A 25,293-nucleotide genomic window follows, 5' to 3' on the forward strand; every position below is an offset into this window, starting at 1 on the left:
CAGGATGGTTTTTAGGCAGTAGTTGCACCATTGCAAAGGATGTTTGTGATCTGAATTACAGCCACATTAAGTAGATTATTAAATATACAAAACATCATGCGGCCTGTTATCCCCAGAATGACTCACTCCTGATGTACAGCAGTTTAGCCAGAGGAGAAGGGTAATGGAGGAGGAGAGTGCAAATGCTCTTCACAGGTCATTCCTCTAGCTGCCACATCAGTCCTCTTCCAAAGCCAGTCTCTCCTCTCCCTTCTTCATAGAATCGCTTGGGTTAGAAGGGACCTTCTCCAGTGAAAGCCTCCATCCAGTCTCCTCTGGAAGTGTCGCCATGAAGGAACCCCATGGTCAAACAAAAATACTCCCCTAACACAAGCATTTACATTGGGACCACATGGGTGAGGGAACATCGGTGCCCATGGCTGTGCCTCCTCTCCACTGTGAAAAGGGAAATGGGCACATCCACCCCAGCAGCACCCACAGCTACTCATCCTGCCCAGAGCCGGGCAGCTTGGCCTTGTGGCCGGGATTCTCCTCTCTGCAGAGAGCAACCCAAGTGCACCAGCCTCCCTCCCTCTAAGAAGGTATTTGGCAGGATTTGACGGTTGAGCATAATTCCAGATGAAACACGCCAGACTGAAGGATTTCTGCATAATTAGGAATATAATACTGTATTTAAGAATCTCCTAAATATCCGCAGTTAACAGAGGGCAGAATCCTCAGTGGAAGCCCATCTCTTGTCACAAGGGACTAAAGTTGGCACTAAGTGGATGCAGACCTTCATTTTTTTTAATACCTCAGCAGCCCAAATACAGCAGCCAACAGAAGTCTTTTCCAGAATGGGCCCAAGCCCACAGCAGATCTCTTTGATTGGATGCCCCATCTTGGAGGCATCCTGTGTTCCCAGAGCAGCAAAGCAGCTGTGCAGGTACCCAGGCTTCAGGGAAGTTTCTATAGCAACAGGATGCAAAGAGAATTTAGGGGTTTACATGGCACAGCTGATTTACACCATCACAGCTGTGTTTAAGTCATCAAGGCCGAGGGAAAAGCCTGAAAAAATAGATGCAATTCCCTGTTAGAGCAGTTTTGCTGCTCTTCACTTCATCAGCACAACAGTTTTTAAGCCTCACATTTCAGGCTGATAGATCGCTTTCCTGTTGTCTCTGCCAAGGCCCAAGTCTGTGTGGATTCTTTCTTTATACTCCAGCTGTTAAAGTCCACACAATCCCAAATTTCCAAGCTTTTAGAAAGACCTAATCTGGACAGTACTGAGAGGTATACTCTTCCCCAGGAAGCAGGTAAAAATAGAGTGGTTACTGGGCAGTATCACTTCTTATTAGAGAAGAACAGACAGTTATACATGCACATTTTTCTAAGTATACATCCAGATTTTCTGCCAGGCAGCAGTGGGCAGCACCATCATCAGCTCTTCCTCCATGGGGCACTGTCATGCATGGGGAGCTGCAGGGGTGGCAAACTTGTACCCTGAGACCAGGAACACACTGAGCAGCAGCTGTTTGCCAAGAGGTCAAAGATTTAAAGCTGGTAGGGACCTTCCTGTGTGTTCTCTCACTAGCCAGCAAACACGCCCCTGCATTAGCTCATCCTCACACCACTGCAGAGGACACAATTTCCTTGCCTAGTGGAAACCCCAGGACAGAGGTGCCAGCCCCGCCACTTCAATAGGCCAATCTCAATGCTCAGATTAAAAACAAAGCCTTCCTGTCACCCCAGTCCCACCCTGCAGCAGCCACTCCTCTGGATGCTATCGCTGCCCTCTGCCTCCCTGGCAGCCTCCGCTTTTCCAGGAGGGATGAGTGTGCAGTGCCCACACACAGCACACTCCCACCGTGGAGGCACCGGTACAGTCACTGCAGTTTGCAGCCTTGCAGGGTCCCACCCCAGCACTTTGCCTGTTCCCTGTCCCTGAGCTCTGGGGTGACAAAGCATATTTATGGGCTAAGAAATGAGATGCTTGCCTATGTCACAGGATGGAGGAAACAGCAGCTGCAAAGTTCAACCTGCCATCACGATAGCTATGGTTCTTCCCAAGATAATATTGCTGCCCATTTGCTGTCACAGCTTCCCTTCCTATCCCTTCATCTTCCTGCAAAAAGGGGCTTCCTTGGACTTTTGCAAATTAGGAGTTTCACATTCTTCAGTTTTGAAGTAGCAAAAGTTTCAAAGCAAGTGAGAGGCGACCACTGAGGGCTTTCTCTCACCTGCCTTACAGACAAAAAGCTCTCAAAGGACAGTGTCACAAAGCTTTCCTCCCCCTGCAAGTACCACTGCACACCCGCTCCCTGGAAACACTTGCTAGAAGGCAGTTAAAACTTTAAAAAAAAAAAAATCAAGTAGTGAAAAGGACAGGCAAGGAAGGCGAAGCATGGGGATTGAGCAGACAGCAGATTAATAGCCTGGCATCTATGGCAGTTTAATAATAGAGCTGTCACAATAGGACAGATTTACTAATTGCAGAGTCATTTGCTATGGATTCCCATCAAGCTGCCATTTAAATCTCTGTGCAGTTTTCAAGATGGCTTTTGAAACTGGGGGGGGGGGAGAAGGGACAACGCCCACAGTACTTATGAAGCTAAATTTAGGAAAGCATTGTGTTTTCTTACAGATGACAGGGTTGACAAGGAAGCAAGGAAGGAACCACCAGTACTGTGAGCCCAAAGGAGCTGGGGGAAAGGAGGGGACAGGTATTTGTCTGGGCACCCCCATGCAACAAGCAGGTCTTACATCTGGGGACAAGGCTCTGACCTCAAACTAAGCCCTGGAGAGTTTTACATAGCATTAACCAGTGACCTACTAATACCTCCAACATCTCCCCAGGCATTGAGCTACAGCTCTGACATGTCTTTTTGCAGAATTAGTAGGCACCAATTTTAGGGGCCAAACGTCATGTTAAACCACAGATAGAAGAGTTGTGATCTCTTGAGCCTGCCAGCTTGGAGGATTAAGTTGGCCCTTTCTCTACAGACTTCAAAGTGAGGTGTAAGATCCTAATTCATGCATTCTTATGACACAGACCTGCATTATGCAGCTCAGCCCAAGGCATGCACAGCTGTTTTTGTCGGGGGAGCCTGGTGACAACTGCAGTGAAGGAGTGCCCTGCATGCCACCTCCATAACTTGGCTCTTCTCCATCACATTCCTGAGGCCACCAGTGTCAGCCCAGGAGTGATTCACAGCGCTGTGACTGCTTGGGTCCTCCCAGACTCATGACACCAGGGTTGCAAGAAAATTGAACAGGTTGAGAAATATTTCCAACAAAATCCTTGAGCAACAGATGTTACCTGGGGAAAATACCTCATTCAAATCAAGCCTGATGCTCCTCAGCCTTGACCTGAAAGTTTTCCAACACAGCCTGGAGAGAATTAAAACCAACCCAAGTGCAAGCAAGAGACCTGGTGAATAAGGGAACCCCAAAATGGAAGAATATTCTCAATCGGGAAATTGAGCCTGAAGCTTTACATCCTAGAAGGGCACTCTTACCTTTTGGGAAGGAAAAGGGGCTCTCAACACTAGAAGGAGCAATTCTGTATCCAGTAGTCCTTTGCCCCACAACCCCACTCTCTCCAGCATCACTCTCTGGGACTCATTTCCCCCCAGAATAAAAGGTGGACAGCTATTCTCTGCATCGTTATTCTTGCATCTGCAGAGGCACCATGAACCACCACCACCACCAGGATGGCAAGAGACCCTCAGGCCACTCAGGTGACCACACGCCAGGCTTTGCTTGGTACCACAGGAGAGGTGGTGGGAGATGCTTTTGGAAGCCCCAAGGCAGCAATGGCCCCAAGCCATCCCACCTCAACTAGCAGCCCAAGAGGAGGCTGTGCCTTTTGTGTCATACATGCTCTCAGAGCTCAGCTGAGAGGCTGGTGAAAAGGCCGTTCTATTCCACTTTTCCTTTAGGGAGAGAGGGCACTTTCAGAAGTTCAGCCAGGACTTTGCGGATCATCCACAATTCGCGGCCCACATGGGTGCACAGTTGGGGCTTTCAAGGCATTTCAATTCTGCTGTCACTTAATAACCACCCATGACTCAGAGGCCGCTTTCCTCCCACACACTGTGGCCCAGCACTCCAGATCTTTTTCATCCCTTTGAATCCACTGGTACAGAAGATAAAAATCTGTTAAACAAGACTGCTTTGCCATTGCATCTGCAACTATTCTGTCACACCAAGAGCATGATTTGATCAGGTATTACATTTTGTCCTGGTCTCCAGACTGTTGTTTAAGTGCATTTGCAAAAAGGATGCTGTATTAAAGCAATATAGGATTTTTCGTACACCATCTCTGAGGACAGGACAAGACAGTGCCAGCTCCCATCCAGGCCCAGCATCCTACTCTTGCTGCAGCTGTTTCTAAATTATTTTGGTCTACCAGGAACACATTTAAACATAGATGAGAACTGTTACATGGCATTTTCTTCTCAGAGGCACAATCAATCCCCATTTTATACTCAGTAGAGATAAGATGGCTGAAGTGTAATTGATTTTATTTTATGGGATGCTCTACCATGAGCATTCTTAAACAGAATTCAGTTATAATGAACATACAGTACAAGATGAGTCTTCACTGAGACAAATGTCATTGCCTAAGGACAAGTTCAGATCTAAGTAAAATCAGATTCATTTGTTACTCTACATCTTAGACGAGGCTCTTCAGTTGTGTTGAACTAATTCAAGTGTGCCAGCACATGCATTCCCTCTGCATTTCCATCAAGATGAGGGCAATGTTTACCACCAGCTCCCTTGCTAACTGAATGCCTCCCACTGTGCCTATTTCACTTTGGAAAGTCCTTTTCCCTCTGTGTCTTCCTATCAACTCATCTGCGGTACTTGGGAAATATCTCTTCAGGCTTTGCAATGAAATTTGGATCAATGGAAGGTAGGACCACTTCTTGCTGAGCACAGCATCCTGAAGAGCTACCCCAGTGTTCAGGATTTGGGATGCCTCTCATGCTGCTCCAGTTTGGAGTCCACAGCTGGCAGTCCTACCACCAGTCCCTCCTACATCACCACAGGCACCCATCTGCTCTGGAGGGGAGCGCTCGCTTGTTTAGGCAAGCACACCCCATCACCCTTGGCCCTGGCTGGTACTGCTGGGAGCTGGCTCTGCTCCAGCAGCTGTCGAGTCACATCTGCATGCCTGCACTAGCACAGCCCGCCCTAAGCACTGCTTTGTGTGAGACCAGACACCACCTCTCTATGGGTTACAAGCCCAAGGAGTTAGTCACCCAGTTAGCAAACCAGAGAGCAAACACAACTAACCAGTGAAAGCAGATTTGGTGGTTTTTTCCCTGTGAAAATGCTGGGCTCAGGTAGGGCCAGAAGAGAATTAAAGCAGTGCTTGGACTAAATGAGGGGTGGGTGTGTAAATTTGGGAAGTCCCATTTAAATCAACTTCCAAGACTGAGAAGATAAAAATTAGGGGGAAAATAAAAAGACTAAGAAGAAACATATAGAAAATCACTAAGTGCAAACACACACAAAACCTGAGAGGTTTTTGCAGTTTGCTTTTTCATTATTGGTCATTTTTGGCCCCTATTTCTTCCCCCAACCCTTCTACCAAGTCCATGCTTCACTCTTATATTTCTCATGCCGTGCATGGAGCAGGGGAATGAGGGAAGTGAAGAAAGGAGTCAGCTCTGAAGTCTGCAGAGCCTACGATGCTCCGGCAACACTCTCCTGAGTTCAGCCATCACACACTAATACAAGCATGATCAGAAACTGAGTAATTAGAACAGCCTGGAAGGTTAATAGCATGCACCACCTACTATCACCTCATTAGAGCAGGATCCGTAATACAGACACCATACTGCACCTGATTAGTGCAGACTCACACAAGAGATGCTCAACAGATTGACAGACAGCAGAGCTAACTATGAACCCTAATGATGCTGCATAGGGGAGCTACTCCTCAATCACAGAAGAGATTGCCAGCATGACTTGGATGATGGCATGGCTCTGCCTTCAGTTTTACAACTCCACTAAGCTCCCAGGGACAAGATGCTTCTGCTGTGCTTCAGTCGGCTTTAGAACTTTGATCTAATTGGACTCATGGTGTGGAAAACAGAACTATCTTCCACCACAGCCCTGCACAGCCCTGGGACCACTGGCCAGCTGTACCTTTCCCTGTGATAGGTTTCCATGAGCAAGGTGAAAACTCGTTCAAGTGAGCAACTATTTCCTTTGTCCTGGGGACAGTCTACAAATTCCCTCATCTTGAGCTTGATGCCAGCAGGCAGCTTATATGGCATCTCTTACCTTCACAGACCACTCTTGGGAAACACTTGGGAGCCTGGGATCCCACTCCATGTGACAGACATCTGTACTCATGGACTTAGAGTGATGGCAGTGCAGGTGGGGAAGGATGACCTGGTGGTTTTCTTCAGCCAGACAACATGCTCAGGGACATGACACAGCCTTGGTCTATTTAAAATTTTCAGTTTCAAGTTATTTCACCTCTCTGATGAACTGGCTTCAGCATCCAGGGTGTGTGTGCAGCCCAGATCCTCAGCGTGGGTTTCGTCTCCAGTCAAGGATCCAAGTGGCCACAACTAGGGGACTTCAGTGTCTCATGTGTGGGCACTTGTGTATTAGCAGATCTGCTCTTGATCTGATGAAGTTAAAACACAAGCCTCCCCTATCCCAGGATACTCTACACAGAGACAGAGCACATCAGAGGGAGACAAGAAGCTCAGTAAGAAGGATATCCAGAAAGTACCTGCACTGGCAGGATCCCAAAAGCATTGGCTGAACTAATCCAAGTAATTGTTTTCCACTGTCTCCTCCTAACATTCTAAATCTAGAATTTGTTTAGAAGCCTCAAACTCTGAATTTCTGCATTACCTGAAAGTGCCAAGAGCGATGACCAACAGGTGACCAGGAGGCAGTCTCCCATCACGATCATTCCAGCTCTTTCCAGGCAATGTCACAAAAGATAAGCTCAGAATGTGTCAGTAGCAGTAGCCTGCTGAGTATCTGCTCGGAAGATGTGTTCATTGGCAACGACACCTCTGCTATTTTAAATGCAAACAGGACCTGTGATCTGCATTTATGCCATTTGTGCAGTTCAGAGCAGACACTGCTTGGGAAGCCGCCTCCATGCATCATTACCAGCACTGCTCGAGCTACAATGCGGCTGCTAATTAACAATCGATTTATGTTTTCAATTCTAACATCAATATTAACATGAAGCTTTTATTAATGCCATAGAGACACACCTACAAGTGTAGCACAGGTACCACTGACCTTTCAAAGCAACTAGAAAAGAATCACAAGAGATATTCTTGTCTTATTTATATATTCCCCCCAGGTAAAAATGGTGCTGAAGAGCACAGTCAGAGGGATGGAGTCACATTTGTGCCGCCAGCCCAGCAACTGCCGCCTCTCCGGCTGCCACCAGTGCCACGGGCAAGGCCAGTTCCGCTGCCCCGTGGTGGGTCCTTGAGGTGGAGGAGCTCAGGAGCTATGAGCCAACTCTGCCCTCTTGCGATTACAGTCGGGCTTCAAACCTCTCCCCCTTCCCCGTGCATCTGGGCTCTTCTCCAAAAAGGTACCTAATTCCAGCAGACATGTTAAAGACCATTTATTTATTGAACTCTCCAGGAGACAGACGCTGCTGGGTGACGGTAGCATTTAGCAGATTCCTCGGCAGACTTGGAGGCACTCAGGTAATTCCTCCCCCTCTCTGGTAACAGCCCAGATCTCAAGTTTGCTCCCCTCTTTGTAAGAGAGATTTAGCCCCATGTTTGGCAGCGCTCAGCACTTTGCCTCAGGCTGCAGCACTGCAGACACAGAGCTTCTTGTAGGGAGCACGCTGGACATGCAGGCAAGTGTCTAACATCCTGGGCATATCAGGTCAACTAACCTCTAAATAAGGCTTAGAGAAACCTCTCCCCAGAACCACATCCTTACCCTTCCTTATCCACCCTCCAAAGCCAAGCCAGCTCCACTATCTGTTCCCACATGTTCCATCCCAAGGCAGGGGCTGGCTGGAAATTAAAGACAGGAAAAACCCTCATTTCATCACCTGTGAAACCTCATTTTCCCTTCCTAAAAGGAACATCGGTCGTTTCAGAGGCTGCTACACCAGGGCTGTACCTAAGGCTGCCAAGGCAAAGCAGCGCTGTGATCTGGTCTGGCCTGCAATGCGTGGAGCTCCACGAGGGAGCAGCATGTCCCTTCAGTTGGGAGTGTTGGACTCCACAACTCCTTTTAAAATGGCTAACGGAGAGCTGGAGGAGAAGAACGGGGACAGAAGGAGATGCAGGTTAATATTTTTCTTCTCACACACACACATACAGGGTCACAACATCACCCTGCAAGAAAGAAGGTGCTGCTGTGATGCAGTTGATTATTTCTTGTCTTGATGTCCAGTTATTTACCAGAGCAAATAACTGCTAGATAGTTTAAAAAAAAAAAAAAAAAAAAATTAAAAAAAAAAAAGGAAAACAATAACAACAAAAAACACCACTCTAAAACCAAACAAAAACCCTAGCTGTCAGGGAGAATCAGGCTCCAGAACAGATTTCAACCCAGCTGCATAAGGCCTTTCAGGATTCACAAATCTGGTATTAAAGCCAGGAGGGTCTGACATGGCCATCATAATAATTTGTTGATAATCCAAACAATCCATTAGAAGAACAGGATATCCCTTATCTTCTTCCTTCCCAATCTTTGATAGGAAGTGAGCCCCTGTTTTGACATTTGCTTTTGCTGCTCCCCTCATGTAAACTCAGCAAGCCACAAAATTCGTGTGCTAACTTGAATTAAGTCTCACAAAGAGTAGAGAAAGGAAAAATATACATCAGCCTCTGAAGCCAGGCCTTTTTGAAGGCACAGAGTAGCCAACTAGAAGGTGATGGCAAGTGAGTTAAGATAGTTCACACAAGAGCTTCCTGCACCAAGGTATTGATTACGTCAGGAGTAAGATTACACAACGTTATTTCCACTGAGTCTCACACTCAGGACTGCTCAGCCAGATCCCTAGTAGATCAGAATTTGTTCTCTGATGATGGAGATACAAAAGGCTCTCACATAGTGGCAGCAGCAAAGCTTCAGAGCTGGTGAGGACTTCAGCAGGAAACAGTGTAGTGGGCACTACATAGTGCCACGGGGGGTAAGAGAATAACACAGTGTAAAACAGGAGCAGCACAGGTTATTTGTTGTCAAAATAATACTATTTAGCTAGTATATGTTGGAAAATGAAAAGTGATCACTGCTTTGTAAAGGATGTTCTAACTCTGGCTGAGCATGGGAAGTGGAATAAAGCAGGAAGTTCCAAGGCGCCTACCTGAGAGCTTTGGGATAACCCACAAAATCCCCACCATCAGTTGCTGCACAAGCGAAGGAATGTGGGAGAAACTGCTAATACATTTAAGAGCTAGTAAAATATATACACACATATATAACTATGTATGTCTCTCCACAGAAGCTCGTTACGTGTGTCTCTGTCACATTATGTCACCACCACATGTCACTGTTTAGACAAAATGACAAGGAAAGATCTGAGTAAGGATTTAAAAGTTCTGCCAGGGATCAGAATAATGAGGGATGCCCTCATCAGTGTTGTGAGGGCAAAGAAAAGAAATAACAATATCTCGGGGGTGAAAAAAAAATAATAAAAATCAGCACTTGCCCCTCACAGTGTTGTTTCAGAAAGTGTCTCAAAAAGTCAGCCCCAAGGAACACCACCTGCTGCAGGAGTTACACTTTAGAGCAGACGATTATTTCTAGCTGGAACGTTTCCTGGGGCTAATTTGTAGAAAAACCACTCTAAGGTTGCACAGTCCCACACTGTTGGGGCCTGGCACAGAATCCTGCTCAGGGTGGCCATGGAGAAGTGTAGGTACTCTTTGGGAAGTGCAGTTTGGTCAGCTCTGCTGTTCAGATAGCTAATGCACAGATGTCTGAGTTGGTTGGGTTTTTTTCTCTGATATCCACTAATCTTGCCAAGTTGTGTAAAGCCTCCCTCCTGCATTTCCCCCACCCAGATATACCAGGAGTAGATGGAGCAAGAACTCAAAGGCACAGATGATGATTTGCTGGCTGCCTGAGCCCCTAAAGACATGTACACCCCAGGTAGAGCTGCTCCGTGAATTAGCATTGAGTCTCAGATCTGTCAAACTCAATGAGTGCTGACTGATGTCACCTTTTAATTAATGGATTCTGTCAAAATTATAACAGCCCAAACTACTGCAATAGTTGATGTGGACTGGAGCATCAGCTTCCCCAGTCCTCCTGCTCCCAAAGCCAGCTTCTTACAAAGTCTCATCTGCATTTTCTGATTTCAACCACAGGAGTTTAAAAAATCCAGTAAACCCAACTGTGCCATCTAACTCCATAAAACCTCTCTCCCACAGCAATCAATTGAAAGGCCAGCTGATGCTTACAGGAGAGCCTTTCAGATCAAAGCACACCAAGCCTGCTTAGACATGCCTGCTTTCCAAAAGGCTTGTCTGTACATCTCCCAATTAGCTCCAACTCCAGCGCAGGTCAACTGCAGATAAAAGGTAAGCATTTAGTAAGCACACCAAACTGCTACGAGACTTCACTGCTCAGCCTCTTACCCAGTCCTGTACTTGCAGCTGCCTTGCTCCAATACTCTTTACCTGCATTCCTGAAACATGGATGACAGCAGGTCAAGGGCAATGGTGTTGTCTTTGGTTGGCACTTCCCAGTGTTAGACATCCTACATCTTTCTTCCTATGGCACACAAGGTCAGCTAGTTGCACAAGGCATTCCAGGACACTTAGAGAGGCTATGTTTTTTTAATTTTATTTATTACTATTATTATTGCTAAAACAGTAGTTAACATTCCCAGGATGCACGTTGGTCACCCTGCAGCCACTGAACACACACACATACACACGCAACAGCACTGGTTCCCAGTAATGAGCAGACAAGTTCCTCTCACCAGCCCTGTCACTTCCCTTCCTGGAGGACAGGAACGAACACCATGGCAGTGTGATAGCTTAGCCCCAGTTTGTCCAGAGCCAGCATTAACCCAACAGAGACATTCTGAGCACAGCACCTGATAGGCTTTTTGTTTCTCTCCTAGCAATGGCTTAATGGAAAAATCCAATAATAGTTAAGGGTTCTCCCTACCTACACACTCTGACTCTGATATCCACGTAGAAATAGGTGACACAAACATTCCATGGAGGAATCCCTTTTTGACTTGAAAAAGACATGAAGTCTAGAGATTTTCTACTCCTGCAGAGCCCCATAGGCAGGGGACCTCAATAAGAGCCATGTATTGTGTGTTGGGTAGTTCCTCCATGAAGGGATGTGTTTCCCTCATTAGTGAGATCTCAGTCTCCCATGGGCTTTGGTAACTTCCAGAGTACATTCCTCTGGAGCATCACTCTCCTTGATGGCAGCAGCACACCATATTTTAACCCCTGTAAAGCAAAGATCAGGTCTAAAAGCCTGAAGATTTCTAACCTCCCCAGGCAATTTGCACATGGAGTTGAACTACTGAGTGACATGGGTGCAAGAAGGTCAACAGTTACTCATAGCCCTGCAACCATGAAGAATAAACCACAGACACAGAGGCAGCAAGTGCTGCTGGCAGAGCACAGGAAATTTGCTATTAAAAACACACAAAGGTGTATTAATGTTCTACAACAGCGTTATTTAGGAGGTGTTTGGGAGCTCTAAGGTCCATAGGAAAGCAGTAAGCAGCAATTAGCTGGGTCACTTGCACATAGCTTGGGAACAGAATAGCAAAGGAGGAAGTGGTAATTGTCAGACAATATGGGGTGAAAAAACAATTAAAGAAAAAAAATACTTGCAGTTTAACCAGAGACCCCAGGAAGTAAGACTCTTAATTCCTATAGATTTAAAGGGAAGTAAAAAATTTCCTGTCTTTAGGGGATCTAAATTTGGATGGACTGGGTTACTTCTCACATTTCTATTGTATCACTGCTGTAAATTTGTATTCTGTGGCTTCTTGAAGGTGTCCAGCATTCTCAATAATCAGCATGCAAAAGGCTTAGAAAACTACAAATAAATCTTCAGCTAAGGCTCAGCAACACAATATCTGTTATCAGAACAGTGGCCCAAGCCTCTGATCTCTTTGTAAACCCAAACTTCTCCGATACTCACAGGGAAACATCTCCCTACCCCCCTCCCTGCCTCCCACCCCAGAGGATGGGAATGGCTGCAGTCCCTGCACCAGCAGTGCTCTGTCCCCAGACAATTTCTCTGTCAGAGGATATGAACATGGAAAGCCCGTGTAACTTTAGTAAGTAGTAAAATATCCAGATGCAAAGATTATTCAGTACATTAAAACATAATTACAGCCAGTTAGGAAGTTAAAGCACAAGGATAATAATTTTAGATCTCCAGAAGACAGAGCAGTGGGTTTGGCTTCCAGCACAGTACATGGCTGCTGTCCATAAGGACGGCAGCACAGACACCTTTATAAATGGACAGAGGAACATCCTAAGCTATTTGGTGGACGCAATTCCTTCCAGTTATTTTGTTAAAACCTGCATAGTTCATGTCACCTAGATGTGCAATTCTTAAGGTTGTTTTCCTCTGCCTTAAGAACAGCAGGAATCAAACGCTTAAGAGAAAACAGAAAGATCAACAGAAAACAGCCCACGCCACAGTGGACCACTTACCACCGCACTGACTCATGCAAGGATTAGATACCAGGAGCAGTTTGCAACCCTAGTCAAGCAGAACACAAAGTCCTGTTGTTGCAGGAAAAAATAAAGTAAAATAAAATAATTACTTCTTAGGGATGACTCAAGTTCTCCAAACAAGTTCCCCACCTCACCAACAATTCGGTCTCTTCAGAAGAAGCCAGAGTGTGCCATCACACTCACAGCACTCCACCATCCCCAGACTGCTCCAGGTATGCCCAAGGAGACAGCTTCCCACTGCGTTTTCCCCCAAAATACCAGCTTCCACAGCATGCTATATTTTACCGTGCTGCTTCCTTCAAAGCATCTAATCAGGACCGTCACACTTTGGATACCCCTAGCCACCAACAAATACAGCTTAAACCCATTGCTTTTAACAGGCAATCCCCATCTCTGGTTATAGTAATAAGCTTCCAAAGGAAATCAGCCTTATTATTAAAAGCCTATAACTAGAGAAGAAGACAGACATGCCACTTCCTTTTCCCCTTCCCAACTCAAACCCACCAACACCAAGGCAGTCAGGGGATGGTGGAAGTTTTTTTCAGTTAATGAAATATCAGCGACAAGATCTGCAGGGGAGCTTAAACACAAACCTCAGACATGCATCGCGCAAGCCACCCTGCTCCCTCCTAGGGAGATTTGAAACAAAATAAATGATGAAAGGTAAATTAAGCCACAAAATAAATGAAGACTCCAATCAACAGTGCAATTACCTCGGAGTGCCCTCCACCGGAGGAAGGTCTGCAAGAAGTGCATGCTCCTTTTCCTCAGTCCCGGAGGAGGTGGCAGCATTAGCAGGACCGGCTCTGCTCCACAGCTCGCTCACAAGCACTCCAGCATCCCCAACCTCCTTCCAAGCCCCAGCACCACCTCCGTCCAGCCTGCGCAAAGTGCACCTGGTCTGCTCTGCTAACCACTGATGGGGAGTCTGGGGCTTCTCTCTCTCATGCTCTCTCCCTCTCCAAATAAGCAATTAGCATGAATAATTACAGCTCTGATAATAATACCCAGCCACCTTTGAGCAAGAGGGAGAAGACTGTAATTAACTCTTTCCAAGGGATCAGAGGAAGTTGAAATAGCACAAGCCTAATTATCCTCTTCTGGGACAACTCCTGGCTACCCAGAAGCTTCAGAAAGAGTGGGAGGCAGAGGTCAAGTAGCATCCTTTTGGAAATCTCTCCATCCAACGCAATTTTATGTGTCTGCTACCCAAGCGATCATTAGATGTGCAAATTTACACAAAGGGGAAAAGAACCCACAGTTTCTGTGTGCCTAATGGGCTGCCCATTCAGAGACTGCCTGCAGCATTATCCTATGATGAATCTTTGGCCACTGAGGACTTTGGAGCTGTTCCCCTGCCAGGGAATACGTTGTGGTGATGTTCAGATCCTCCTGTACACAGTGCAGAGCCTCACCAGCTGGAGGGTTGGTACCACCAACCCTGCCCAGGGCTCAGGAAACCTGACCCCAGACTGGAGAGGGCACCAGTGCCCACCCTGCAACAGGCTCTCACTATAAACCAAGCACTAAGGCGCTCCCACCCCAGAGCTTTCTACCTGCCTCATCCCCCAGGCTGCAAAGCCAGGGCAAGAACACCTAAATAACACAGGCAAGGACTTGAGATCAGCTCAGGAGAGAAGCCGGGGTGAGCACACTGAATATGCCTTTGCATCAAACTGGCTTTGCTCCCTTCCCAAAGCCTCTCCCAGCAGGTACGTGGGACAGACACACATGCGTGTCCTGCTCCCAGTTCCTTCCAAGAAGCAAAACACACTACATGCACCACCCCACCCCCCAGAGGAGTTAAGTGAGTCAGAGACTAAAACAATGGATGGTGGCCCTCTGCAATAACTGCCCCAAGTTCACACAGGCTCTGAAAGGGGGCACAGGTTAGATGGTTGCTGTATGTTCTCCTCATATTACCAAAAACAGTGATAAAGAGAGTTATTATACAATCCTGTCATGCTTTATTGCTATTGCAGTGTCTGGAGATGTTATTAGAGTGCTGAAGTAGAACAGCTGGGTACACTGCTCTCCAAACACTCCAGTCTCTTATTAAAAGAGCACAGGTTTTGTTAACATCTCCTCTTTCACTCCATTCACCTGAAATCTTTAAGAGTGGAAAAATTAACATGTTTATGAACCCTTATCACTAGCCTTAGAAAATCTGCTGAAATTTTTATGTCTCTAAGCATTTAAGCATTAATTTTCGTATTACAAAGACTCTACATAATTCTTTTATTTATGAAGTCAAGGTGCTCAGGGCACCACAGAATATAATAAAGCATTTTAAAATACAATATAACATACATAAAATAATTTCAGATATTTAATGATTTTGAAGGTAAGACTTTACCAACATGTATATAATGAGTATTTTAAATTTCCTTAGGTCACCTACTTTTATTACAGAACTATCTCTTTTTTTTTTGCTAATTTCTTGAAAAATGAGAAGGTAAACATATTCTTATAGACAGCCTGAATCCCACAAGTTATTATGTGTATTAGTTTCCCTGTAACATGAATAGTTCCATGACCATTAGGTAGACTAAGCAGTGGTATAAATTGAAGCTTATATATTAAGACCCAATCCTTGAAATGCTAACTCTTAATAAACAACATGACCAATATGGCTCAATGGTTATGATACTGGGGTCTTAAAATGCTGTTGTGTTGGGAAAAAACTATACCTGGTGTACCCACACATATGATGCAGCCAAATGTAATTTCAAGAGTTGGCTGAGTTTGAAAAAGAAATGGGTGTTTGGGGCATGGATTTTATTTTTACTATGACCTAATTGCCGGGGCAGCCAGTCCAGCCTCCGCTCTGGATTCTTTCCAGCTTACGTGTTACCCTCAGCATCCCTGACCCAGCGGGCTACTTATGAGCTATTAATGGACACTGGAGGTGGAGGCACACACTACGATTCCCTGACTGGAAATGAGAAGTCTTTCCCACAAGCTGGATGTGGCTCCAGGGACAGGGAGGGCCTCGGTGCCACTCAGTACCACAATGCTGACAGTCCCCGTCACGCTGTGGTGGGCAGACAGGGCTCACAGGGACCCACTGCTGCCCATCTGGGAGGTGTCTGAGGTCTTGGATCTGCGTGTTGGAAGTGTTATGGTGAGGGCATGTGAACACAGAGGGTATGAACCCCCATAGTTCTGCACTTCACATCTGCATACACAGCCCCAAAGATGGTTTTGCACAGTTTTACACCAAAGTACAGCCTCGGGAGGTCAACCAAAATATCCCCAGTGGATCGGGCAGGGATGAGACATTCCAAAATTATAACCTTTTATGGGGAAATTTAAAGATGGTCTTCAATTAACCACTTTGGTTACTACTGATCTTCCTGAACAGGAGTGAGTGATGCAGCCCATTGTAGTCTGCTCTAGACATTCAGTACTGGCTGCCTTCGGGTGCTACTTTGTTAAAACTTTCAATGCTTTCCATTAACATGTAGCAAAACCATTAGTCATGTTGTCTTTCCGACAAATAATTGCTCTTCCTGGCTCCCTTCCAGATCATTGTGAGTTTCCATTTAATTTATGGACTGCTATAAAACATAAAGAAACACAGACTAATGCTTCATCAGCTTCCTAAGCATAAAGTAATTGGCTTTTCCAACACCTTTGGTGGGAAGGGGAGCTGACACTTCATTGTTTTATAGATCTGAAGGAAGGGCGGCTCGTCCAGCAGCAGAGCAGGGCAAAGGACAGACTCTCACCTTCCGAGTCACATCTGGCACATCCACAAGCACCAGCTCCAGACCCTGCTGCACTGGGATGTGCCTGCCTGCCCCTTGGCTGAGCCTCCCACACATCCCATGGCTGTGCAAGGCATTTGCCACAGAGGCATGAGATGAAAGGAGAAGGATGCAAACATCAGAGGAAGCGGGGAGACTGTGTCATGAAGAAAACACAGCTAATTCCTTGCTAATTATTCAGACCCCAGGCCTTGCCTTATCCAGTAGCTTCACACAGGAAGCACAGCAAAGGATATTTGGGGAAGGAGGAAGGTGCTTTCCAGTACTGGGGGAACCTGCCAGCCCTCCCTGGGCCACCAGTTGCACATGGCCCATGGCCCTGAGGCCCCAGAGAACAGGTGATAGTTTGAGCGTTGCAAGCTCTCAACTCACCTGTTTTGAAACACAACTCCAGTAACAACCACAGCACTCACTGGGCCCAGATTCACCCTACGCCTGTCCACACACATTCCATGTGTCAACACACACCACCACACTCAGGAAGCACCCCACACCTGCCCCACCATGGGCATAAGCCCCTGCTCTGTGCAGAGAACTGACAAACTTGTCTGTACAAATGGCTACAGACAGCAAATCAAGGCAACAAGCAACACCCCCAAAAACAAAAGGCTGAAGAAGCAACGCTTGGGTGATTACAAAAACTTGAACTGAAAGCTGTTCAAAATGCATGCAAAAGAGAAATGGAAGAGGGCTGCTGAGCCTGACTTCCCACTGACAAGTTCACCTCCAATTTGCAAGTCTTGTTCTGACTGCACCCGGAGTCGATGCCAGCCCTGCCTGATGTCTCCCCTCACACAAGTACCCACTGGTGAGAGGCCGTATCTGGAGGGACAGAGCACTCAGGGACAGCATTCCCACTGCTCCTCGCTGACTTTGGTACATGCAAGAGCTGGGACTGTTGGCCACCCACAGGCAGAGCCCTGGTCCTTGCCCAGCAGCCATGGTGGTGCCACAGGGCGAGCAGTAGCTCAGGGGCTGACGGGGCTCTTTAAGTGCTGCAGCCTGGACTGCCTTGCTCTGCACTTCGAGGTGGTGTGAAAGGCTTGCAAGGAAAAGCAAAGAACTGTGAATCTCAGCAGAAATGGGGGTTGTGCTATTATACCCCAGTACCGAGGGAGAAGACTAAATAATTAATCACAAAAGCAACTGAGTGTTAACGAGCTGAGCAGGATCAAACCGCATGGAAGATGCAAAGCCCCCCCAACCCTCTTCAGTGTGCTGACAAGCCTCATTTTAATAACTTGACTACCAAAGCCAAGAGGATATACCACAAATAAATGTATCCCAGCCCTTGATGACTTGGGCTTGTGCTGAGGATCAGTTTAACACCCCGTTTGCCACCAAGCATGGAACCAGTCCAGAGCTGTGTTTTGCACGGGGAAGAACTGGAGGAGCAAGGTGTCCCATGCTTTGGGTGGTCAATGCAGGGGTCTTCTGCACGTGTCACCCCACTTTCTGTGTGGCTTTAAGGGAGGGGAGGATATGTATATGAAACTGAAAAAACAAACAAATAATGCTGCTTCGGTGCCATCCCTAAATAGCAGAGTCTGACTGTGCAGAACTGAGCAGCAGCATCCAGAAGCCGGCGGGGATAACAGCCTGTGCACGAGACAGGAAGGGAAATACATGAGCATGCCTCTCTTGGATGCTCTGTCTAGTCAGCCATGCTGAGGACAGATCACAGAACCATTCAAATTCTGATTTACCCTGCACACAGTATATCCATGTGCAGGCTACAAGGCTATAACCTACTAATACTAAGACACAACTAGTAAAACACAATCTACACAGCACAGCATTAGATCACCTCCCTCCCCAGCACACCATATATCAGACCCAACACAGATCTCTGTCACTCCAGCTTGTGATGGAGATCTTAAGTACTAACATTTGCATCATAGTCCCTTGAGTTATTTCCATCAGGCTTTCTCCATACTACAGTGAGAAAGGATTGTGCCAACTAGGGTGAAAAGGAACATCTGGGCTCCATTGTGCCAACAGCTACAAGAAAACAAACTCTAAATAATTATATATTCTGCTTATACAGCACTATGGCTTCCAAAAGGGCTTTGAGAAGTTAAACTGATAGGCAGGCAATAGGCAGAATTCTGCCATCCATCACTCAGATGTTACAATCTGAAGGGAAATAAGGATCCTGCTCAATGGCCCAGAAGGAATATATAGACTTGAGGGGTATTTGCACACTCAGTGCAGGATATATGCACATACCACCTTCAGGGATCCTCTCCAGGAGTCTGTTTTGGCTCTGGTATCTTTTTCCTGTAAAGTCTGAATAGGTTGATTCCTATGCAGTTGAGGGAAGATGATTCAAACAAGACAGTGAGATCAGCTTTGCTACAGTATCTGTGTGATTGCAGAGCACCAACCTCATAAAAAGACCCAGGTGCTGAAGTCAGAATGATGCTTCTGAAAATTCCCTGTAATAAAACACAAAACTCTCTCTCCTCCACCATGATATCAACATCACAACTCTGGTCAAACTAAGGAAAGTCATAATCTAAAACACTTCTCACACTTAATGCATTCCCAATATCCAAGTGTAATCCCTATGGGCACCCAAAGATCTTTATTCCTGTGTATTTTATCAGAAAAACACAACAGACTATGAAATTACTTCCTCTGCCTGCATCTCTTACTAAGACTGGAAGAGAACAGAGTGAATTTTGCAGGCTTGCCCATCAAGGTATGAAAGCCACAAGATAAGCAACAGGGTCAAGATTTACTTGGGACAAGAACCCCGGGAACAACGGGATGCTGCAGGACCTGCAGGACACATCTGCCTTTGCAAAAGCCGATCTCATAGTGCAGGTTGGGGCAGAGAGCTGAGACTTGGTCAGCAATGCAGAATTTACTCAGGCACTCAGTGTCTTGGAGAGGCTTTGCTGCAACACTTAAATGATACATGGGCTGAATATTTTGCATTTCTGTGCACAAAACCTCACTCAGCTGGAATGAGGTTGTGTCCCTGGTGGGACATCGTTTACATCAAAATCTCCCCCGCTTCTCAGCATGACTTTCATGTCCCCCCACCATTTTGAAGGCAGAGACATATCTATGTGTGAGGATAGACATATCATTTTTTAAACATTCATTGAGCTGGAAGTGTGGGAGATGCCAGCATACAAAGGGTTCAACTGATGTGTAAATGCAGCTCTTTGAAAAGAAGAAGTTGAACACCAAAACTGGTTCAGTGCAGCTAAATTGGTCCCCTAAGGGCCAATGGTAACAGAAACCTTCAGCCCAAATAAGAATGAGTGAAATATTCAGCAAACAGCATTTGATGCTTATGTGCAGGAGAAAAAAGTGGTGCAACTGTTGGAAAAAGAAAATATCATGTTACCCCAAGCTACAGTAAAAGTAGCAGATAAAGAGTTTTTTTGGAAAATACTCTGGGTGTGACAGGGTTCTGGCAACCAGGACCATGGCTAAAGCCAGCACTGGTCCCACCACCCCAACCCATTGCTCAGACTGGGCACCCTCCAGGCATTATGGTTCTAAATCACATTCCCTGGGGCAGTGGTGGGGACACTCAGCATGGACCTGAAATGGGCCCCCAAGGACTGACCCATACATGAGGGGGACACACATGAAAAAACTTCCTTCTATGACCCAAAGTCACCTCTGGAGACCTTTAGCTGTGACAGGATTTAAGGGTTGATGATATTCTGTCCTTGGGTTGAACTTCACCTGATGGCTACAACCTGATGGAGTGGGAACAGGACCAACCTCTTGGTCTCTCCTTGGCTATGTCCCTATGGAGTACCAGGAGCATGAGCCCAAGACTGTGGCTAATCCACTTGTATTAACAAGCAGTAAAATGGATATGCTGCAGGGTCAGGGGTTGTGTGAGGTTTACTTCAACCCATGAAGTTCCCAGAATCAGGATACACCTGGCCACGGAGGCTTTGACCATCAGCACGGCTCCTGTGCTGCTGGCAACCTGAAACCAGACTGCTCCACTGTGCCAAATGATACCACCTCAGCCAGACAGACCCACAGACAAAGTTTGAACCTGCTCCACAAGAGCTCAGCTCTTAACTGTCTTCCAATAAAAATATATCAGAAACACCACCATCATTTTAATTTCCCTCTGAGGGATGCTAGAATTGCTTTTTGTTGTTCAAATCAGTCCAATTTATCCCCTCTATTTCTCCATGTTTTCTTCCCAGAAAGGAATGTATAAATACGGGCGCTCTGGTACCTGATTTTCTTGAGTCATTTTAATATCTATTATTATGTTCATTGCTTGAAGACAAAACTGTAAGCAATAGCTCCTTTCTGGGCAGGAAGGGAGTTCATCAAAAACATGACAATAGATTCAAAGAAAGAAAATGCATTAGAAATTAACTGCTCAGGGAAGCAACATTTGCTTTACAGGAGGAACACAGACAGTGTATTATTACCATTTAAATTCCTTGCTTTCTGAAAGGCCTCATCTTTATGACTGTTCAGCTACATATCATAGAAATAAAAAGGAGTTATTTCTTCCTGTTTAATCAATTGGGGGTGATTTTGTCTACGAAAGACCTTGCCAGTATCTCTGGGATGTAAGACCACGGCTATTGCTAATACATGGGAACAGCAGCTGGTAGGTAAAGTAACTGGACACTATTTTATTTTCCAGCTGGGATCACTGAACAGTTATTGGATAATCCAATGCTCAGCTTGGAGCCCTCACTCACAGGCAGAGGAAGAATTATTTCAGGAAGAGAAACCTGTGTTATTGGATTCATATCTCTGGGCTTTTCCTGTTGCACTGGCAGTGGATCTGAGTGGGGAAATAGTTTTTTTTTCTTGCAGAAACGTAACTTTTTTTTGTTGTTTCTGTGATGATACAGGAGCTCTACATGTCATAGTTGATAACCTAAAATAACCTGATGTGCCAATTCCAACTGCAGATCTAAATCAGGCACATCAGGGATCTGAGCTGGGATCTCTCTGCTCACACAAATGTCCTGACCACCCAGTCGTTGTCTATTTCTCAGGAAAATGTCTCTTTCTTTTTAGTCTGACTATGGTTAGAGAGATCATCCTGGACCCTGGAAGGAGCTTCTAATGGCAAGTACATCAAAACTCTACAGATCCTGTGGATCCCTGGGTTCTGACTCTCCCAACTGCCTTCATTTCTTAGACCACTCACATGGTTGCAATAGACTGGGCAATAAATTAGATACCTCACTGCCAGAGGTATCAGTTACATTCCTAATTTCCCAAAACTTCTAGAGATGTGCAAATGTATTTTAAGCAAAACAAGATGCATACAAGCAGAGAGGAGGGAAAAAACACAACAGTAACATGCAAAGCCTTTGACTGAAAAAGGCTGATATTTCCTTTCAGTTACATGCCAACCAGCACAGAAAATCTACATCTTCTCATAGAGAGAGCTGAGCCTCTGGTAACTTCATGTTTAGGCTGAGGTACCTTGGTGAAAATTATGCTCACAGAAAGACACCTCAGCAGGTGCTGGTTTATAATCACTGTCAGTCCTTTAATTGGTGGTTGGCCCCAGTGCCATGGATGCTGATCTATCCAAGCAGCACAGACACAGCAACATATGATGCAAACCACTGCAGGATTCTGGACAAATGCCCAAAGCATTCATTTTCTGCTCACGCGTGTTTTCTCAGTGGACAAAAAGAGTGTGTATGAGGACAAAACATTATCTCATGACTGTTCCACTACACTCCAATGCACTCAGATGAGACAGGGCATATAGGTTGCGAAGACAGACCATTTATTTGAAAAGGCACTTAATTTCCTTTTGGTTTTGTGTTTCTTGAAATAGATTGTAAAAAAAAGGAAACGCAGACATATGTCTTGGGGATTGATATATCATGTGGTGATTTTGTAAGGAGCACAACCATTCCCCTGTGCCCCTCCCCGGTCAGTTACCAAGCCCTGAATTACGCACTGCTGTTGATTTCCATGGCTTTGTATGATTAATCTGGCTATACTCCGTAAAGCAAAAAGAGCAATTGGAAGAGAGACGAAAGGAAATCACTCACAAAAAAAAGTAGGTTACAATAACCCTCAGGAGCTGAGTGAAACCAAGAAGAGGAGAAGAGTTCAGCAGTAGGCTGCCAGCCTGGGCAAGGACACAACCCTGACTCCAGCATGTCGGACCCAGTGAGTCTCAAATGCACAACACAGCACATTGAGAGAAAAGTTTTTATAAAGCCATATTAAAAGAAAACAATGGAATTTTTTTTCAAGGACTTAGACCCGAGGATGAGGCACACAGTTCTATTTTCCTTCCCCTGAGTAGGGTGGGATGTAACTAGCTCATGCAACAGAGTTCAAAGTGAAGAGAGGGATCTTTTTCAGATCCCCTCCCAACACACCGTGCAAGGAGACAGATCACTCCTTTTAGCCAAGCTAAACGAGTCAGCATAACATATTCAGGAGGGAGTGGAAAGTTAAAAAAGCACTTGCTAACACTTGCATTAAGAGAGCAGTTGGTGGCCACCAGATTTGTTGAAAGAAATTGAAAAATTACTGTAATTTCAGCCTACAGCAAGAGCCAATGTTGTTTAGCTTTCTGATTGTATCTGTAACTCATGGAAACATCTTTTTTTGGCCAGACTACAAAAACACAAAAATAAAATACAGAAAACACAAAAATAAAATACAGACCTTTATACCTTGTCAATATGTAGCTTTGTTATCATTTCCAGACTCCTCCAGAGCCAAAATGCTCAAATCTCACTTCACGTTATTTTTGCCCTCTTACTCTTCTCCAATGCATTGTTAAAATATTTTGCCAGTTAATAAAGTCACTTCATTTTAGCCATTAACTATTCAAAGGAATTCCATGAGGCAGCTGGAATAGTTGTCACAGAGAAAACAGATGCCCAGTCAAACTGCCTGGTTCTGGACAGAAACCCCAGCCCCTGGTTTTAGCTTTAATAACACCCTCAGAAACCCCCACATGGTTTTATATGCAAAACAGAAAGGATGAATGGGCATGCACAAGGAGCCCAAGGATATCACTGGTTTTGCAGCGTTTTAGAGACAGGGACAGCAAAGCCCAGATTTTCCAAACCACTCCAGAAACAGCCTGCGACCCTCTGCATATCACAGCAAAGAGCCATCTCGCCTCTTCAAGAGGTCTAGCACAACTGCACTTGTTTAACGTATCCACGGCAAGGCTGGGTGGGCTTTCATTCCTCCTGCAACAAAGTACACCTGGGATCTGGGCAGGATTTGCCCCAGGATACCAGCACACGCTGTACCTTTCCAGCAGGAAGGGTTAACGCCACCTCTGACACGCTGTCTTGCACATTGGCTTCCCCACAAGAATTTGTCACCTGCCCCTGGCCTGCAAGGGGCCTTTTTCCTTCTCTTACCCCCCCTAAGGGATCAATATCCTCTCTGCTGCTGGAGCCTGGAGGAAGAAGGAGCCACTCAAAGCAGGTGACAGCCACCTGGGATGCTACAACATCAGGCTGGAAAATGAGCTTCATTTGGAGACATAAATAAAATATGCCCAATCATGAGTTATTAATGAGATATAGAAAGGGCTGAAGCATAGCCACGCTGACAGAAGAGGAATCACAGCCACTGCCAGCTCAGTCATTTGGGCTCGGGGAGTTTCCTGTGTTCACCACTGCCTGGTTTTCATTGCTGCAGCACGAACAGCCCCATAAATATTCACTGCAGCAGCCTCCAAGATGTCTTCTGCTATGAAACTCACAGGTGAGGATAAATCCTAAAAGGCAGCAATCATCCTAAAGAAAAGGTGGCCAAGCAAGGGCTATAACATTGTGCTCAGCCTTAGGTTTCTGAAACCATGGGCTCAACATCTGCACCACAGCTGCACTTTGGGGAGAAGTCTGGCTTCTCTGTGTGCTGGTTTGTCCATCTCCTAAATAAAAACTGCTTTGTTTTACTGGTTACTCCAGGCCTGGAGGATAAATGCAGTCATAACAATGGTTGTCTTCTCCAGGAGTAGAAGCTCCACAGGACTCTTCACTCCAACACGTTGCTGTGCAGTGCTCTGGACTTGGCAACACACCACAGGATGGAAGCAGCTTACCTGCTTGCCCTTTTTTTACTTTTTTTTTTTTCCCTTGTCAACTAGAGGTCCAAAACATTTCTTGTTTTTCTGCAGTGAGCAAATCTTTTTGTGACAGAAACCCAATTGCAGCAACACTCCCTGCTATGAAACACATCACAGCGCAACACTGCCGCACAGCAAACAAGGCGACGTGGCACAAGAGCATGTTCCCAATTCCTGAGATTGATTTCAGTGACACCGTTCTCAATAGCAACATGGAAATAAAACCAAGCATCTTTCTACACTGAATGGGATGCAGTAACTTCTGTTTAAGGGACAAGTCAGGATGCTTACATGTCCAAACGTGGTATCGTTGAAAATCTGGGTCTCATTATAAAAGCTGCTGTTCTAAAACCATTAATTTTATTGCAAGTCTCACTATCTGACAGTTTTTCTGAATATTTTCCTCTAGTTTATTCCTGGGGGTTTCAGGGTGGTTTTTCTTTGCTTACTTATTTTCTTAGTTCCCAGTCAAACACAAGAGAGGAAGAACAAAATGCAAGAGAAAGCATCTACTCGAAAAAAGAAGGTAGTAGACATGACTTAGTGAAGCTTAAAAGGCTGAAAAACACAGAGGTATGTAAAAGGAAAGCAGAACATGTATTTTCTTTTACAAATTGTGATGTTTGGCATGTTCCAGATGACAGCTCTTGACAAAGGAACAGCAAAATTACTTCTATTACATAATTCACACCACACACTAGGAGGAACTAGAGTGGACAAAAATAAGCATGTTTTAAGCTTGAGTGTCTCAAACCAAGTAACCAAGCATTTCCTC

The 25,293-nt window shown here is 45.6% G+C and overlaps 1 protein-coding gene across 6 annotated transcripts in view; it reads right to left on the reverse strand.

Moving 5' to 3' along the window:
* GRIP2 (glutamate receptor interacting protein 2) overlaps window positions 1-25,293 on the reverse strand; it is a 276,332-nt gene that overhangs the window by 92,720 nt on the left and 158,319 nt on the right. For 2 of the 6 annotated variants that reach the window (XM_027640503.1, XM_027640508.1), the window contains exon 1: window positions 13,382-13,467. The exons of 2 other annotated variants lie outside the window; for them this stretch is intronic. In XM_027640503.1, coding sequence (XP_027496304.1) covers window positions 13,382-13,460 — 79 coding nt within the window. In that variant the 5' untranslated portion in view covers window positions 13,461-13,467. Of the gene's footprint in view, window positions 1-13,381; window positions 13,468-25,293 lie in introns of those variants that run through there. 2 more of the 6 variants (XR_003527203.1, XM_027640507.1) reach the window with 2 other exon arrangements.

The sequence above is a fragment of the Corapipo altera genome, unplaced genomic scaffold, assembly GCF_003945725.1.
Source record: "Corapipo altera isolate COAL_440 unplaced genomic scaffold, ASM394572v1 55, whole genome shotgun sequence".
NCBI classification, from domain to species: domain Eukaryota; kingdom Metazoa; phylum Chordata; class Aves; order Passeriformes; family Pipridae; genus Corapipo; species Corapipo altera.